The 19,301-nt window shown below is 42.9% G+C and overlaps 1 protein-coding gene across 1 annotated transcript in view; it reads right to left on the bottom strand.

Moving 5' to 3' along the window:
• The window catches only part of LOC104168763 (netrin receptor UNC5C-like), a gene marked incomplete at both ends in the record, with an annotated part of 30,063 nt that overhangs the window by 8,810 nt on the left and 1,952 nt on the right, over nucleotides 1–19,301 (bottom strand). Inside the window, 3 exons of the mRNA XM_009709468.1 lie at nucleotides 341–428; nucleotides 3,228–3,572; nucleotides 4,846–5,037. Coding sequence (XP_009707770.1) covers nucleotides 341–428; nucleotides 3,228–3,572; nucleotides 4,846–5,037 — 625 coding nt within the window. The remainder of the gene's footprint in view (nucleotides 1–340; nucleotides 429–3,227; nucleotides 3,573–4,845; nucleotides 5,038–19,301) is intronic.

Below are 19,301 nucleotides of genomic sequence, written 5' to 3'. Positions count from 1 at the left end.
CACTCCGCTCCCTTGTCCTTTCAGCATGGGTCTTTGTCAAGAGGTTACCTCACACCTTCTCTGCTGCACCAAACTTGGCTGGCACGTTTTCCTCACTTCGGGCTGTGATTCAGCATCCCTCGAGCCCGAGGGCTTGCTGCAGAGTGCAACTCTTGGTTAGAAAAGCAAAAGTCTGGGCTGGTTTTGTGACAAAGTTTAGCCTCAGCTTTGCTCACGGTTATCTCCAAGTCAGCAAATAGCTTCAATGCAGTAGGCTTTGCATAAGCATAAGACCACAGGTCTTTAGTTACTAAACTTTTCCCCTCCATAAATGCACAAGCAAATAAAGGCAGTCTTTTACCTCATGTTCTCCTTCCTGTGAACTGTCACATACATTTCATAGACTCTCCCTTGTGGAACGGCCCCCGCTGGGATCAGCAAGCTTACTCCTGCAGAACAGAAGAGACACAAAAGATAAAATGGAGAGAAAAAGGCAAGTGGGCCTGTGAAGAGGAGTGACAGGAGAGGCCAAAGATGAAGCCTGAGATGCCAGATTTTCACCCAGCCTCCCCAGCAGACTCTAAATGACCTCAGCAACTCATGAGAAAAAGGATTGACTGCAACCCCGGTGTCTCCAGCGGTCAGCCGGCCTGTTCTTATTCCTCGGCACTGAAACACAGGAGCGGAGAAGAGGGTTTTCTTCCCTTTTATTTTATTTAAAGAGTAGACAGATGGTTATGCTGCTGCTTACCTTGTAAAACGATGGAAAAACGAACAACTCTGACTAAAATTTCCAACAGCTGTAACGGGACATATCTCCCTAGGCAATCCTTACTTAATTAAAATCAGGAAAGAAAAGCAGTGGAGCACTGTCCCAGGAAGCAACAAGAACTAGTTGTTTCCTGAAAGATGGCCTCTGCAAATGGCATCCTGTCTTTTAATGAACTCAGCTTCTAATTAGACTACCAGGGAGACAAAATTGGGCTTCTTGGTATTTTAAATGTGCCTGATCCTGTAAAGTGGCTCAAAATTCAGGTATCCAACCTTGAAAAAAGTGTGGGCAAATATGGTCGGTGCCCTTTTCGGTGGTGATTAGCTGCACACTTGATTACAAGACTCAGTTCTTACATCACTGCCATTTCAGAAATGTCCTCTCGTTACACGACAAACACAGCACACGAACCAGCTCTTTCACTCTGCTGGACACGTCTCAGCCAGCTGTCTTTGCAGATGTGGATTAGCTGGGAATCAGTGGCAAGGATTTTAGTACAGTTATTACTACAGAGCTGAAAACAAACCTACACGCAGATTATTTACCTATATGCATATGCACAAGAAAGGCTTTATGGAAATCTTGCACGGCCCTGTCCCTTTTCTTTAGCATATGTGGTTTGGTTACACTGGAGACCTCCCACATGTTGGTGTACTGGGGCTCAGTCCCATCCCTGGCTTCGAAAGGGAGGGATTGGTTAGGAAAACATTTTCCACAAACGCCTTCTGACACTTGTTTCTTTACAGGCCTGTTACAACCCCATCCGTGCACGTTCTCAGCTGTAACAGGGCAGGCACTGCGTGAATGAAGGGCTTTGATCATAGCGCTAGGAGGATATACGTACGTCTGGAAGCAGCATGGAGGCATACACGGTAGCGGTAGACAGATTGATATATTTTACAAAATTTATTTTAATCATTTTGAAGGGATTACAGCAATAACATTTTTTTTTTTCCCTTTACAGATTGCTATTAATATATGTGAATTAAATGAGACTAATATAGACTTTGCTGACAATGTGCACAACCATGGCAGGAGAAACCTGAGTATTAATGTCTACCTTCAGCTGCTACTTAGAGAAAGATGAAATCCAGGATTGTATAGCATGAATTTTCAACATTGCTTAGCAGTCAGCACCAGATTTCCTTAAGTAGTTCAGCTTTCAGTTAAATTTAATGGCTGGTTTTGCCCCCTGTTCCATAGTAGCTCAGAGAGGAGGGCTACTGCTCACCCACAACTTTTGGCTGCCTCCTGGGCACTGTGGGGCTGCGTCCTGGAAAGATCAAACCACCGAGGTCCTGGGCCACCTACACATTTTGCTTTCTCCGTAACACCAACAAACAAAAGATTGCAGGAGACAAGAGTAGGCACTCTCTCCTTGGTCAGGGCACTGTGCTGTAAAACGGCCAAGAGCTGACCACAAGATGTAAAGGAGGAAGGCAGAAATTAAAACCTTGAGTTACCGTGTCAAGTAGTTGTGAGCTGTGGTCTCACATGTACTGTGGTCCTACCTGGACTCCGAGCTCCAGAGAAACCGGGCAGGGGGACTCCTGACCACTGTGCAGCCTGCATATCCCCCATATCCAGTGTTTTATGCATTTGATTCAACCTCACTTTAGATGTTAATGTTGCCAAACCCATTGGGACATCTAGGTGCTGAACCTCCTTTGAACATCAACACTTCATTTAGGAACCACATAGCAGCATGGCTCTCCTAAAAAAATCCGTCTGCGAGAGCTGAGCTCTCCCAAGGCTGCCCAGGAGCTCCCTGGATGCTCTGAAAGTGCCTCCTGGTGCCTGGGGGGCTCGGAGGGGGCCGGCAGCCTGGTCTCCTACTGTATGAGGAAGACTGAGCAGCACTTTGCAATTACATCAAAAGGCACTCGATGCTCGATCCCCCTTTTTCCTCGTTGCAAAACAAGTCAACAATACATATAATGAGGAGAGAAATATAAAAGAGACACTCTTGTGCCTTGTTTTCCTTGGGTATATGATGTGTGCAGGAAAAAAAGCCTTCCAAATATGAATATGTGGCCCTACTTCAATACCACACAGTCTGCAATGAATTGGAAGTAGAACAACCAATTTGTTTTTTAATTAGTTTGTCCTTTTTATGCGTGATGACAAGATTGAGGCTTTCTGGCTTAGAGTCCCTTTTCTAGAGCGGCATGAAAGGAAAAGGTGAAGGATGCTCAATCACACTTCAGACAGGGAAGCTCTGAGGCCTCGCATGTCTCAGAAAGCAGCTAAGAGCCCTGCAATATTCTGTTTAAAAGGTGGCCAGGACTTTGGGAAAACAGTATTTTAAGTACCTTGGCAGACGTGAATGGGGGGAAAAAACCTCCACCTGTTTGTTCTGAATACAGAAAAGGCAGAGTCCCAGGACTAACCCTTCTTTTTCCTGCATAAAAGCAAGCTAACTCCACTAAAACCCACAAAAGAACTGTGCCTTTAAACCAACACGGCTAGCACTCACCTGAATTGGGAATGACAAGGTGACCTCCTAAGGAGTTGAAGGTCCCAAAGGCAGTGCACGATGGGTCAGTTTGCCGAGCAAGGCTCTGGTTCTTCACATTCAGGGTCTCATTCTCCAGTAGAGACTGCGTAATCTGCGGGGACAGCTTGGAGGAGAAGTCAGAGAGGTCGTCCTGGGGTGTAACTGCCCCGGAGGTGTTATAAACCTTGATCTTCAGGTTGGGCAGCGGGTCCAGGATCGGAGAATTGGTCATCGGGATTTTATCAGAGACGTCATGCAAGGCGTAAACAGGACCCCTGTACATGGCTGCAGCTGAAGTGAGGTCTGGTGGCACTGCCAGGAGGTCTGTGTTAGAGATGAGAAGGGAGAACCGCATGACTTCTCTGTCCTGATGACTGTCTCCTGGGTAAGGCTCTGGGGTTGCGGTCTGCATTTTGCCTTTCATACCAAAGGTTAAGATACACAAAGTCCTCACAGACTAACCTTCATCTCCTTTTCCATGCATCTCTCCAGCAAATTCCAGGGCTTGTATTGCCCCAGCTGCTATGGAATCTAATTGTCACACAAAATTACAGCACGTTTCTGCTCTAAAGACTTTTCACCGGGATTACTTTTCTAGGCTGCACTCAGATTTCAAGTGTGACATGCTTAGCTTCAAGGCAAGATGTTTTCCCTACTCAGTAGATCTAGTCTTATTAACTAATACCCCCTCCCTAAATGCTAAGTGACAATCATTAACCAATTTATCTAATTAGCCTAACGACAGCATTCCTGAATCAAAAAGCAGAACAAACCCATGAAGTCATCATGCCCATGACTCCCTGCAGTGGGGGGGTTAGTACCTGCATCACGCTTTTGGGAGATTTGTTTTAAAAGTATCTCCAGTAAAGAAAATGATACTTCTGCTGATCTTCCACACGACAACGCTCTTGTCATCTTAACTCTTACTTTGATTTATTCTTCTCGCACACATATTGGGAAAAAAGAGGAATTCTTCAGCCTAAATATGGGGTTTGAAAAAGCCAGCACTACCTTTAGAGTGTTTTTTTCTGGCCAATGAAGTGTGGAAATAATCAAGTTGTTATGCACCAGTGATAAAAATGCTCATTATTAAATGATGTTCTACCGCAACTTCTTTTTCTACATTGTCTATTGACAGTACAGCACTTCTTTAACTACTATTTATGCCTGTGGAGACAGGGCACGGGAAAAAAGGCTGTTAGTGAAACAAAGGGGAGGAAGAGGTGATAGAATTACTGTACTGTAATATCACTCCTGTGACGAACCCTGCCTCCGTTGTTTCTGTCAGAGCTTTGCCTTTGATTTAAATTTGAGCTGGACCCGTATTTCCATAAATGTCTCCGTGTTTCACACTTGTACTCAGGCTCTCCTTTCAGCAGTTAAATTCCTCTGCTTTATGCTCTTGAGCACATCTGAAAAAGGCTAGCTGAAAAATGGGTTTTGAACACTTGACTATCAGAAAGAAATGGACATGATCTTTTCTCCCTTTTGTCAAATGCCAACAAGCATCCAGCGAGTATCATTCATGCAGCCCAAGAGACCATAACCTTATAGCATCTCCCTGAATTGGTCAACATGGAGTGAAATGACAACCGACCTTGCCTTGCAGCCTTGATGTTAACAGGCTGAAATCCCCCATTTAGCGCCGAGGAGTCAATAATATCTGACTCAAAGTCACGGTGGTTCTTGCGATAGACAAACAGGGCCACGACCACGGAAATAGCCAGGCACACGATCACGGCTATGACGATCCCGACGTAGAGAGCAACATCATCCGAGTCAGGAGCAGCTAGAGGGAGAGAGGCCAGGAACCTTGAAGAAATGTGCTTCTCACAGGGACTTTCAAGAAAACACATTCTTACTATTCTCGTTTCCTGCAGATATTTACTACCTTTTTTATAGGTTAATTTAAAATCCATTTCCAAAGCTATATAACAGGTCTATGCCCTTTTGATGGAAAATGATCTTTGATTTCTCTCTAACTTGTGTTCTTTTCCCTATCTACTCGTTCATTTATCTAGTACCCAGGCTGTGAACTACTAAGCCTAACACATGTTATAGACTTAGTCTCATGAAGCAAATTCACCCTATGAAATAAAACAGTGTGTCATAATATTGGTATGTAGTGGTTCATCTGATAACAAAAACCATGTTGTGGATTTTTAAACTTCAGGGGCTTTATTTTTTACTTTAAAAAAAAAAGTCAAAAAACTCCAGAAGTCCATTTTCTATGGAATATCTGGAATAGCAGGATGTATCTTTGAGTTTGCTTTTTTTGAACTACAGTGTGTCAAGCCATTATTCCCTTCCATCCGCTTCCCTTTAAAAAAATGATCTAGTAAAGCAGAGAATCAAACACTGAATGCTCATCACTGGCATTAACACATACGTATTTGGATAAAAGCCGAAGCAAGCACAAGAAATAATGTGGTAATTTACCAAAAGGAACCCAGATTTATTAGAGCTGTCTTGTGAGAAAATGGCTATGATATTTCTACTAGCTGCTTATACTGTATCTTCAGTGCTAATTCCAGGCTAATCTCTAGCATCATTATCCACCAGACATTTTTTTTCCAAAAGGTCTGAATATGTGATCAAAATTTGATGTGTTTCTATACAGTGAAGAATCCCGGTTTTAGAAATAGCGTAATGAAAAAAGAAAGTGCAAAAACAAATCGGATTTTTTTTAATACCCCTTTTTTTTTTTAGTTTGAAACATCTGAAATAATTTTTATTTTATTTTTTTGCTCCTCGCCTTTTAGCCATTTAAGCCAAGCTGCCCTCCAGCTGCAGAGGTGAGAGCTGACAGATGTTGAACGGGACTGACCAACCTCCATAAGCTCCAGGCTCTCAGACCTTCAATGTATCAGCCTCCAAACATCACTTTTTTTCCCCCAGCAGTTCAGAGAGCAGACCTCTCAGTTCCAGCTCAAAGAAAAGTTACCCCTCCACCACCTCACTTCCATTTGCTAAGGTAATTTTAATGAGCAGAGGGTTCATTCTTGCCAGTTTCTGTCTCTGAGGCAGCATCTTCTCCCATTTTCCTTGTGCATAAGGGCCGTTATCATCCTGTGTCAACCTGCTGACAGCAAAACGCTGCGACTGCTCTGAGTAAGCACGCCACTTACTCTGCCGAACAGGTCCCTCTTTGCCTACTCACACAGAGCTGGCCTGACAGTAAAGCTTGACCCAAGGAACAGCATCAAATTAGCATCCAGGAATGTAAAATCAAACATTAAACTTACAAGAAAATCCATATTCATTCTGGGTTCTCTGTTCAGTTGAAATAGGATAAATGAAACCTTAAAAAGAAAGAAATTAAACAAAAATGGGAACGAAATCAAATTAATGAGAACAAAAAAGGGAAGCATGAAAAATGGTTTAATTAAAAAAAGAAGGAAAAGAAACTGATGGCACTTTAAAATTCTGATACAGCACAGAATTATGATTTTGCATCCCCGGCCTCCTCCAGAGCCTTACTAATAATTAATAAGCAGGCAGATTGAATTTCTAAGCCAAAATCGGTCTCGAGTCACTAACTTTGGAGTGCTTAAAGTCTTCTTTTTATTGAGCATAAACTCTAATGGATCTAATTTATTTCAGACATCAAGGGTCATTAGCATATGGAAACTCTTTTTTCCCTATCCCTGCCATATGCTTTAATTCCCAGGACATACTCGGTGAGGCTCTAAACAGTTTTTTTATTTAATTATAGTAGCTTGCTGTTGATCTAATAGAGCTAAAGGAGACCTGTCGTCACCGGTCAGAGGTTAAATACCCATTCGCTGAGCAGAGCCCATGCACAAAGCCCTCTCTCTGTATTTCCCTGGAATTATTTTATCCTGTCTTTAATACGTGTTCAATAGGAATTCCTTGGGGAGCAAAGAATTTGTCAGCAAACGGGAAACTGAGTGGCTTCTCTTCAAAATTATTACAAAATCAATAAGGCCCCTGGGATCATAACATTATTTATTTGAAATCTTTGCAAGCACCGTATATCGACAAAATCATAACAGAATTTACAGCTGTATTTCACAATGGATAAATAAGAGAGCTCGGGATTTTTTTTGTCTTTTCTTTCTGCAGCTCCCACAGCACGGCATGCTGGAGCTGCTTAGTTCGCACACGAGTCCTGTGAACTCGCTAAGCATCTCCCAGCTGCTGTCCATCCGTACGGGAAACAAGTGAAATGCTCCAAGTCCCAGCCTGCTGGAAAGGGAAATGACAAATCCAAAGTAAGCAGGGGAGTCGCCATCAGGGATGGGATTAGAGTCTCCTCCATCACCTTCCCTTCAGTGCTTTTGAAGGGAATTTCAATCCCTCTCCTTGGATCGCACTGCGAGGAGCTCACACAGCCGGGGACTCCCTGTAGGTGAAAAGAAACTGGAAAATGCACTCCTGGCATGCTCCTAATGCACAGGACCACATTACAGGCAGATCAGAGGAATAATCCCCTGCTCCCACAAATGCTGAGCTTGGGTGCTCCGCATCTGTTGTGCTTTACATAGCTCTTCCTGCTTGGCTGCATCACTTGCTAATGAAGATAGAGTCTATCCCGATCGCAGGTACAGACACACCTCCCCCCGATGTTTCCAGACATTAACGATCACATAAATGCTACCTTAACTGGAACACCAGAGCAAGAAGAGTTGCTTTTTGATGACGATGTTTTTCCTGAGGCATCATGGAACAGACTATATTGCCTGTAATATCTATTTAAAACTTTATTTCACAGCAATGAGTCCAGCCTTACAATTGCTTTAAGAAATATTATGTTCTTACATTCATTTCTTTGGTTCTTTGAGGCAAGTTCACCTGTGTAGTCTCAACGCGCATACTCAATCTTTCATAATTACTGCTTCCTACTTCTACCAGTGTACTCCAGGTATTTGCCATAAAAAGTCAGGCGAGCAACTTCTGACAGCATGAGTGAGTGCTCAGCAAGTCTGGGCAGGAATTTACAGTACCCTAGCTACTCCCCACTTACTCCCCAGATGAATGCTGAGGACCAGGTTTAGTCAACCTAAATTTCAGCTATAGCCTTATGCCCAATATTTCCTTTGGCAAGATGTCTCTGGAGACCAAGAGGCAGCCAGCAGGAAATACGAGGCACATGGACAAGGTGAAATTTAGGCTGGCTGCATCTCTGAATGCTTTTTTGCCTCATACTCAAATCCATGGGGAAAGCTGAGGGCATCTCCTTGCACTTTATGTGCCCCACCACGTTCTCGGGGGAGCCAGCGATGGGCAGCACACGTCCCCTGGCCCTGCCATCACCCACACAGCTCCAGCTCACCCGTGCAGAGCTGGAAAGGCTGCCCCTCTCTCTTCACATTGCATTTCAGCTGGCAAGTTTTGCTTTCAAGGTTGTGCATCATTCCTGCCACGTCTGAAGTGATCGAGCAACTGCCACTCAGCAGACACAAAGGATGGCACAGCCTGGATTAGCTGTGATGTTATTGAAAGCATTCTTTCCTCCCAGGAAAATGGAAATTCAAATTCAAGTCTTTTCAGCAAAGTGAACAAGTGTGGTCCTCAAATACGCTAAAAAAAAATTTACCTCATTGCAACCTCTTCATAGATCCTGTTTGTCACAAATACTTGCTTGAGTCTTACAAGTTTGCACAGATTCTCTCAGTGATAAATACGGAGAGCATCCTTGCAGCTACATAAGAGTGACACCAGTTTCTTCAACCAAAATGTTTTGTGTATGTATTCAAAGGCACATCTATTAAAACGGGAAGAAGAGGTGAGGATACTGCTTGCTGCTTCCATTAGCCTCACAAACCAACATGCTTAGTAAAGGGAGCTTGATTTTATTCTCCTGTGTGCGCTGCGAACTGGACCAAGCACCCAACTGTTTCTGTGCAAGCAGAGCCTGGCTTGCACAAGTCTCTGCGAGGACACGTTTTTTCAGCCTGAAAAACGTGGTTTTTTTACATAGAAGGAAGGCATGGCCAAGGTGATTAAGGGATGCTGAGTGAGACGCCATGCGTTTGAGTCATGGGCATGCCAATTTTTTGCTGAGGGACAAGACTCACAGCTGACCACCCTGGCCGTAGATGGACAGGTGGCCACTCGTGCTGGACGTAAAGTCCTTGTTGAGGTGACGGCACTACACAAGCTAGGCTGTGGGGGGTCATACAGCCCTGTTTGCTCACAGTGTGTGGGCAGGCTCCCCTGGCTGAAGCTACCAGAGACCTTACCTTGGATTGACTTTTAGCATCCCAGCCAAGCTGGCAACCCCAGCCACCCGCCAGTCAAACGCCAGCTCCATTTGCACTTGCAAATTAAACACATTTGTCAGAGATTACTCAAATATGGCAACTACAGACACCTTCTGCCACTTGTGCTGGAGTTTTTTAGAATAAAACTACTTTTAAAGACTCTTTTGTCATGAAAGCATGCTTCCAAAAGGGAGCGGGCATTGCAGCGGCAGCGGTAAGGGGAAGGCTTGCAGCCGCGCGTTGGTGGTGTCTGGGCAGGAGGCAGGGTTCTCGCCACGCTCCCAGCACAAAAGCGCAGGTATTGCTTTAGAAAGTTGGCTTGCACACTGCTCCTTCTGACTATGCCTTCAAACAATGAGAAAGGACATTTTCATCAGATAATGATGCAAACCTGCTGGGATTAGTAACTGAAATAATGAAGAATGACTTCCCTCCTCTCTTCAAAGTAACTGCAGTAAAAAGAGATCTTTTTCTTGTGGTTTTGGGCTTTTTTTTTTATCTCCTTGTATCAACAGCACTGCTTGGCAAGTACCTGAGGGACTTCTACCAGGATCATCAAAATTTTTAACGAGGGTGAATTTAGAAAGGTGCCGGTACGTTTGACTCTAGGAAGGCTGCTGAGGCTGCTGACTCACCCTCAGAGCAGCTGGTTTCACAGTGAGCTGCTTGCTTTGAGAAAAGTAATTTCAACTTCTTCCTACAGCTTGTTGGGAAATGTACATTTTCAAAGGGGCTTTTGATGTTTTGTTGTGTAACTTACTGCTGGATGAGTAAAATAGTAATAATTATACTTTACACTTGCATAGTCCCTCTTGTTTGAGGCTCTCAGAGGTTTACCAAAAGTGGGTATTTGTTTCCCTCATTTTACAAGTACCTCACCCCCTCTCGTACCTGGAGAATCAGTGGGAGGCTTGGGTTAACCCACAGAAATTGCACCACTGTAATCGTACGGTAAATGCATTCAGTAAAAAGCCTTTAATTAAGTTGATGTTTCTCCATGCATTCTACTTTATATTCCAATTTAGGCTTGTACATACATTTTTTGCCCCTGTGGAAGTGCTTCTATTAAGTGTTAAAGGCGGGCTTTTTTAACTCAAGTAATGACACTGGCACAAATCCTTTGTACAAATGCAGATGTATCATGATAAAGGTGCATTATGCAGGCATTGCCTATTCTCTTTCTATAAAGCATGTGAAGAGCGATTTAAGCACCTTTATAATGATGTAACACACTGGAAAAAGTGGAGAAGGGTGAGTATGTCAGATCGTACTAGAAAGATAAACCAATCCAACGTTGGTATATAGAAAAGACTTCAGCAGGCTTTTTATCAATTCAGTTTAACTCAGTTTCAGCATCAGTCGCACTTGCACTGATTTGGGAAATTGTGACCATTTAACTAAAGAGATTTTGAAGCTCATTTAATTAGTTTGGTGCAGTTTGTGAAGGCAGATGATCCCCAGACATTGGAATTCTAGCCTGAGCATTCTGGTCCCACATGTCTTGCTCTGACCTTCTAGAAACACATTGGTGCCAAGAGGCCACAGGAGACACAACGGCGGGTCTCTGTGGCTGAGTGGCCCTCAGCGTATCTGCGTGTGTGGGATCATCTGCCTTACGAGGTTAGCTTCGACCAAAGAGGCAGGCTGACCCTTTTCACAGCATGAATTCATCTGCTGCAGTTTTCCTTGGGAGGAGTAGATAAACCTTCTGCCAAGCTGGGGAAAAATGAAGCATTTGGGACTGGAGAATCTCAGACCTACGAAAGATAATTATGGCACTGACTACCCTGAGACTGAAACTGAAACAGTGTCCCCAAATAGTCACCAAAACAACTTTTCCAAGCTCTCTTTTTTTTTTTTTTTTCTGCTGGGGAAGAATATACCCCTCAGCATATTCATGGGTATATATACACATAGACTGAGAACTCAGTATCATCACCATGGGCATCCTGAAATCCTGTGTTTGATTTTACCTAGAAAGCCCTGGGAATATATTGCCTTGGCCTGTGAACTGGCATCTTTTGAAGCCAACTTTCATCCCTGTGGTATAAAAAACTAGGTCATGGCTTCACGCAGAGGGAACTTTGTAACTGGCTCCCCTGTTTGGTCCTTACTAGATTTTGCTGGCTTTCTAGTCATGCTGAATTTGTACTAATGATATCAATTTTTTTTTCTCATTATCAATGATCAGATTATGAGAATATTTTATTCTGTTGCTTGCAGAAAACAAAATATTCACATAAGAGAGAAAGAAAAATTCCCAGTTTTCCATTTGTATTTTCCTCAGCTACTTTCCCTCTTCCCAGCAAGTAACTAGGTAAGATGGTGGGGTAGCTGAAGGTGATCTTTCTGGGCACTTACTTACTAGGGCTTATACAGTTTGGGTCATATTTACAAAAATATTTACAATTATCCTGCAAAGAAATTGCTTTATACCATTAGCTGCTGAGGTCACAGCTAATGATATATATTTTGAGACCGTACCAAGGTCAGTGAGAGTTGGAGACATGCACTTTCATTTAATAAAGTGAAGATTGCATAAAGCACGCCATAACTGCTTGTTTCTTTAATGCACCGTATTTTAATGTGGCACCACTTGCTTCTAATCTATAAACGCTCTTTACTTTCCCCTCTGTGTAGCAGTTTCAAAAGGAGCTAAGGTCACGTAATTACGTGGCCCTTTTGAAAGCCTACCCACACAACATGTCTCAATAACATCCTGTTGCAATGAACTCAACAGGTTGAGCGTAATATATTGTAACAGCACTTTTCCCCCTTTTGGCTCCAAAGTCAATGCCCTTAAATTGCCCATCAGAAAAGAAGGCGGCACGCCTTCAAACAGCTGCCTGCCTTTCTCTGCTTTGATGGCTTTATCCAGTGCAGTGACACCGAAGCAGGAACAAGCTCTTGCTGGCAACAGGCTCTGAACCACCGAGCTACAATGGACAGATGAACAGAGACTAATTCTCACATGTAGATGCCTAAAATTTGCAGGAAGCAGTTCTTAGATGATTTAAAGTAGCTATGTGGTGCATACACTGTGACGTGAGAGTTTACCGAAACAACCCTTCATTTCTCTATGATATAGCCACATCAGATGAGTTCTAGCAGTGAGTAACTCAAAGCTAGCAAGCCGGTCATTTTTTCCACACTAGTCCCACACATGCACCCAATTGCTTCTGTTCTTAATTCCCATCATCAGGTCTTCTTTCAGCATTAATTCAGTTAGCTTCCTCTTTCCCCCAGCTCCAGTGGCTCAGAATTTTATTTAAAAAATAGCGGGGTTTTGCTGATATTTTCTATAATCCGTCTCAGTCTCAGAAATTATCCTGAAAAGCTTGAATAAAATTGGGTTAAGAACCCTCATAATTTTTTTTGAATTTGGTTTGGTTTCGTTGATTTTTAAGTTCAATGGATCTCAACGAGGACAAAAAAGGTATATATTGCTGTTTCCAAATTCCAGGTTCTAGAAATTCAGCTTCTCTCCCTTTTCCTGTAAAACGTCATTCCAATTTCAGATTCTGTAAAACTCTGCACTCCTGGGAAGAGACATCCAGCAATTCTAACTTCCGAATTCCATTGTAATGAGACATTTTTGAGACAAAGAAGAAAACAGGCACATGCCCTCGCAGTGTTTGCGGTGCCGTGGGTGTAGCAGTGACCGCGCGTTACTAGTCCTGTGGCCATCTTATGCCTCCTTTTGCCTTACCTAGCTCACCATGACCTCTCAGCAATCCTACAGCCATCGGCTTGCTGAGGTTCTTTGTTATTTTTAAAGGAAATTCTAGATGATCAATACAGCGTGCAAAGGGTCAAAGCTTTCAAAAGACACTTTCAAAGAAGACTTTCAAGGGCTTTCAAAATGTTAATTCAGATGCATTGCGATGCTATACGTTTCCACCCAGGCCCTACGACGAACAAGCAGTCACATATTCTTGTGTTAGAGAAGGAATTTAGGAGACTTAATTTGACATTGAGGAGTTTTAAATTGCTCTGTGCAGGTCCCACTGTCCAGAGACTGCAACTGCACAAGCCTCCAAGACTTCCTCTTCTACAAGGGGGAAAACTTAACAGTACAAGAACAACCTTAGAGTAAACCCCAGATTCTGACTGTTTAGTGTTAAGGCTTCATCATGTTCACTTAACATGTTGATAATGCAGATCTACCACAGGAGAAATATTAACAATAATCTTTGAATTGTAATTGCTGTTAATTGTTTCTCTCCCCTGCTATTTCCCAGGAACTCTAGCACATAAACAAGAAGATGTGATATCTTATACCTTATTTGTAATGGTTAAAAATTAAAAAAAAAAACAACAGGCAAAGTCCCTGGAGCTGCAAAAAACTCTCAGACAGAATGTGCCCAGCTTCTTCCTGTATTTGCTGTTCTAAAGAAAGACCTTCATGTCTGCAGTAATGATGCTGAAGGTCAGATATGATATCAGGCATCCCAGAGATAATGCACAGTAATTTATTTTCCTTCTAAAAGGACTAATTATTGACATGTTCAGGGTGGGCTAATAAACAGGGAGCTTGAGGTTTTGTGACTGATTATTTACTTGGGTATTATCTCAGATCTTTCCTGAGCGGTAGGTTAAATGCGGAGTCTCTCTTGTTCTGTCCTTGAACAGGAGTCTATGATATTCTATAATTAAGATTGCAACTATGTTTTCATTTTAAATTAGATTCCTGACATTTTGTTAACGTTGTTAGAAAGGTCTTGCCTGAGTTTAAACATGCATGTCATCTATATGGGGGTGGGGGAAGATGGAAGAGTAGGGTAACTTGTTGCTAAAATTTGATGTGGATTAGCACAGGCAACTTTGACATCATGCAATCTTTTACAGTTAAGGACTCTGACCTTTTGGCTAAATCTTATGTCAGTCTTTAGTACCTTAAAAGCACAGAACCTTAACATTGGGTTTGCTATGTGTGTTTGACAGCAAAAGTAAACACATGTCTAGCATTGCAATTTGCTAGATTGTGTATTTGCAAATTCCAGGTTTGCAATGACTGACTGTTAAGCAGACTTCCTGGGGTTTGCTTTGTTTTGCAGTTACAGCGGGACAAGAGCAAACAGGTTACAGGGAGGGCTGAAATAAGGACATGGGGCAGCACTGAAGAGAGGACACACGGCAAAGAGCTAGATGAAGGAAGGGACAGGGGAAAGAGGCTCTAGAAAAGGGGATCGAAACTGTTTTTTAAAAAGGCTCATGGAAAGCAGGAGTTACCCACATGGATGTTCAGTGATGGGTATCAAAATCTTTGGCAGGTCTGTAAGCTCACAGGTAAGGTAAGTTGTATTCCCTGGCTTATAACCTCAAAAATCCAAAAGACTCCAGAATCAGCTGATCAGCTCCATGTTCATTTCCCAAACTATAGAAACTTTCTTCCCCAACATGGGTTTTTATTTAAGGATGCTGCCAATGTTTCTGTTAGCCCTTGATGTAGAACACAGATTTAGAAATAAAGAGCGCTGAGTTTTACTCCTGATCCTGTCACTGACTCCCTGATGAGCCTTGGGCTGCTCATGTAACCTTGCTCTGCCTGACACCCTGCCAAGAAAGCAAAAATCATTAAATATACCCACCTTTGTACATGGTAAGGAAAATATAAACACTAATTATTGTCACTGTATGGTTGGCTTTTTTTCCTACAATGAAGTTAATGTATCAGTTAGACTTTATCATAAACTTTACATTTTTCTTTCATCTGAGTAACTTTTTTTTTTTTTTTTTTTTTAATGTGCAGAGGAATAAGGGAAGACCAAAAGAAAAATCCAAGGGAATTAAGAAAAATTAAAATTATAGCTGGACAAGGTTGCAGGTTTTCTCCTCTCTGCATGGCTCTAATTTTTTAATTAGTTGAGATTTTTGAAAATAGCCTAGAGATCTTAGAGCACTTGCCTTTCACTAAAATTAATGTGGAGGTGGCTCTTTCTGAACTGACTGGGGTAAGACACAGTGATTTCAGTGTCCTAGGTTCTGCTTGTGGCTCTGCACTTCTATTTTCTCTCCACACTTTTATCTGCTTCGAGCAGTAGGTTTTCTAGGCAAGAGCTCTCAATTGCAGAGGGCCCACCAGAGCGTGGATGCTTCTCAGCTGGGGATCTCTCATGGCACTACAATAAAAATAAAGATGAGTTGTAACTCTGAAATGTGCGCATAAACTCCCTTGGCTGCTACACCATTACGTAGTAGTTGGGCTGAAAACAGAATAACACATCTCTTTGCTCATATCAAATAACAATGTTACAGAAAACTTCCTCTAGGAAGAGATGAGATGCATTCTTCAAATGAATGACCTCCCCTGCAAGGGCTCAGCGAAACGGGCCAGGTGGCTGTATCATTAAGCTGACAGACTGAACCTATTGGAAGTTCTCTCTTGACCCACATGCTCTTAATAAAAGGGTTTATTTCATTCGTCTGCACACACGGGCTTCTGTTGCAGTCTCCCTTGGGAGAGCTTTGCTTACCTCCTGGAGTCTGCAAAACACTGCCCTGCTCTTTACACACTAATCTGCTCTGGAGGACCAGAGGTCCTCATCAAACTGCTCTGCCCTGTAATTCTTCCCTGAATGCCTGCTTTCAAAACAAGTCAAAAAGGGAAATGAATGCTTATTCCATCAGAGGTTCTGGCATGTTACATTAAACAAGTAAGGCATGTGCAGAATACTCTTTCAAGAAGAAAGAGATGTCAGTAGCAGGTTAACCTTGCTTTCTACTCGTGATCTGTGTATAAACAGGCACAAGACTGGAAGAGGGCAGCCGTTAACCACTTCGTGCACAAGCATGACAAACTGCATCTTTTTCACTCGCTTAGGCACTATCACTGTAAGAGCAAACCTTATGAACTTCATACTGCCTTTCAGATGAGGATTTCAAAGCACTCGGCAAATACAGATTTGCCATCATCATTTCACATCAATTCACTCTCAAGTAGAAGGCAGCTTTTATTTTTTTAACAAGAAATGGAATCACTAGTCTGATAATAACATCTTCACCACAGTATAGGTGCCTTTTTCTCAAGAGGTGTATCCACTATTTGAATTTCCAAGTAGTTAAGCAGGGAGTGACATGAGGGTTAGTCCAAAGTGTTGTCTGTAATGATGGGTGAAGAAGTTCTCATAGAGTCACCATAGAATCATAGAATGGTTTGGTTGGAAGGGATCTTAAAGCTTCCCTAGTCCAAACCCCCTGCCGTGGGCAAGGACACCTGCCACAGAGAAATATCTTTCTTTTAAAGTGATAGTAGCACATCTCAGTCTTTTCATGCTCATTTATTTAAATCCAAAGCAACAAAGGAAAAGTCCACACTGGATCTGATGACACTTGGCAATGATTCACAAGTGGAAATTCCCTTTCAGCCCTGTTCAATGATGGATTTGTATTCCATATTGTGAGACTGTAAAAAGTAAACAGTTTTGACTACATAAAGCAACAGTACTATTTATGCAACTATATAGTCCGTAGTTCTCACGCAACAACATGTGCTTCAGTATTACCTTGCTGCTGTAAGACAGCTAGCCCTGTATTTTGGAAAAAACTGAACGCACAACTTAGCCAAGCTTTTATGGAAAGCCGCAGTGGTCTACTAAAACTGAACGCACAACTTAGCCAAGCTTTTACAGAAAGCCACAGTGGTCTACTAGAGCCGAGAGCGAGCTGAGGAAGGGGCACTGGTTGTCCCCCTCTGACTGTGCTAATGCCAACCCTGCACATCACAGGCATGGTTTCAGAAACGACCAACAGCTCTACCAGCATGCACAGGCACCAACCTCCCACCTACGGACTTTCTGCACTTATTTACTCAGGACAGGGACAATACAGATCTGAACACTGCCACTTCAGATCCCCAGCAGAAAGGACAGAGGTGACATGCTCTGAGCATGACAGCTGCATGCCACAACTCGTGTGATAAGCCTTCAACATAACTATGCAACACAGCTAACTCTCTTCATAGCTTCTCCACCTCTTCCCGATTACCAGCAGCATTTTACCCACAATGCAAAGCAGAATTTAGCCCACCGGGGACTTTTAGCATCTGTTTAGTACCACACACATGACCTCACAGCCATTCCAGACCGGACCCAGCAAAACAATTCCCTTTGCACGTTGCTTTAAACACATTTGTGATCTAGTGAAGGGAACCACTTGTGCTGAAGTTTGAGCCAGCAGCGGAGTGCTTTGCTTGCTTAGTTGCCACACAGAACGCCCACCAAAGTCATCAGGTGGGATGAGTGGCGGGCTAATTGCAGTGTTTCAGTTTATAGCGATCCCGTGAGATGCAGTGCGTGCCTTTAAAAGTGCTGCTCCTTGCACTGAAGTATTCACCACAGTACTCACATTTCAAATGGAAAATAATGCAACTATGGAGGCAATAATGCAACTACTGTGGGTGGTAACCAGCCAATTCTTCTTACACCTACAGCATATTTTGTTCCAGAAGATCATATTAATGCTATTATGGGAATTATGAAATTGTTATAATGGGACCTGCTAGGCAATATTGTGTATTTGGAAACCTAAAATAGCAACGATCGTCCTGAATTTTTACTACAGCTGCTTTTCTTCTTCAATTCAGCCTGCTGTCTCTCTGCAGGCTCTCTAGTTTAATGACTGTTCATCCTTTCATGTTAACAGAAAAATACTAACTACTGGCTAAGGGAGTGCATGTGTGTACTAGCAAGATCATTAGTCTGAATAAATGTGACAGCGGAGTTGCACGAGAAATACCACAGTTAGTGGTAAGTACAAACTACAGCTTTGGGTGTAAAATACTGTAATTACAAGGGATGGAGAAAGCTCCACAGTTTTTATCCCCACAGAAATCGATAGTGGTGCAGACTGCTGCTCTTTGCTGGAGCAGGGGCAGTCTGATGAAAGAGCTTATTGATTTACCCAGCTGATGCTACTGAAGTGAATAACAGACTGGAAGAGAAAGGGCTTGTAAATTAGACTCATTCAATCCAACATTTTCCAGGATATCTTTTATGTACATCTATATAGAGATATATATTTACAAGTGAGTTTTCGTCAAAGCAACAGCCTAGTGACTCCTGGTAAGAGGCTCTGTCTACTAATTCTTTGGCCTCAACTACACCCATGGTGCTAAAGTCAACCTTCAAGCTCTCACTAAAGACTGACACTAAGGAGGAAGCATCAGGGCACCTAGGAGCAGGGTTTGGCTATGGTGCAGGTAAGCAGCTGGCCAACACATCTCCCAGAGGGCTACGGCCACAGAGGAAAGGCGGCTGTGCCTCCCTCCGTGCCACCTGTGCCATGCCAGACCCACTGGCATGAAGGCGTCGGAAAAGTCTGCTGGGGATCCACAGGTCCCCAGACCAGGAGAAATGGCAGTTCCAGGCCAGTCCCCACCAGCCTCTAACCATGGGGAAAGAGGCATGGTGTTTTAGGAATGAAAGGAGTCCAATGTTTTTTCCTAGCTCAGCAGGCAGATTTGCTATGAATCTAGATCCACACTGGCAAAAATGTAAGTCTTCAGATTGGTTTTGCATAAACGGAGAAGGAGAAATAAAGAAAAAGAGAGAGAGAGATAGCAGCAGGCACGCTGCCACCAAGTACGGCAAATCAATCTTCTCAGCAGTGATGGATCAGGGAGCAGGACTGTAAGTTTTACAGGTATATGAAACCCCGCGAGTATAAAGACACCATTAAAACACTGCCATTAAATTCCAACACTGAAGGATTATCATGGCCCCCGGAGCTAAGCAGGTCAATATGTGACTGTATATTTTTCATTACCATTTTTTATATACATATATATGAAGCAGAATAGGATTCACAACAGCCTCACCCTCTCTCC

This window comes from Cariama cristata, unplaced genomic scaffold, assembly GCF_000690535.1.
Source record: "Cariama cristata isolate BGI_N322 unplaced genomic scaffold, ASM69053v1 scaffold15511, whole genome shotgun sequence".
In the NCBI taxonomy this organism is placed as follows: domain Eukaryota; kingdom Metazoa; phylum Chordata; class Aves; order Cariamiformes; family Cariamidae; genus Cariama; species Cariama cristata.
This window is presented reverse-complemented; position numbering and strand designations above follow the sequence as displayed.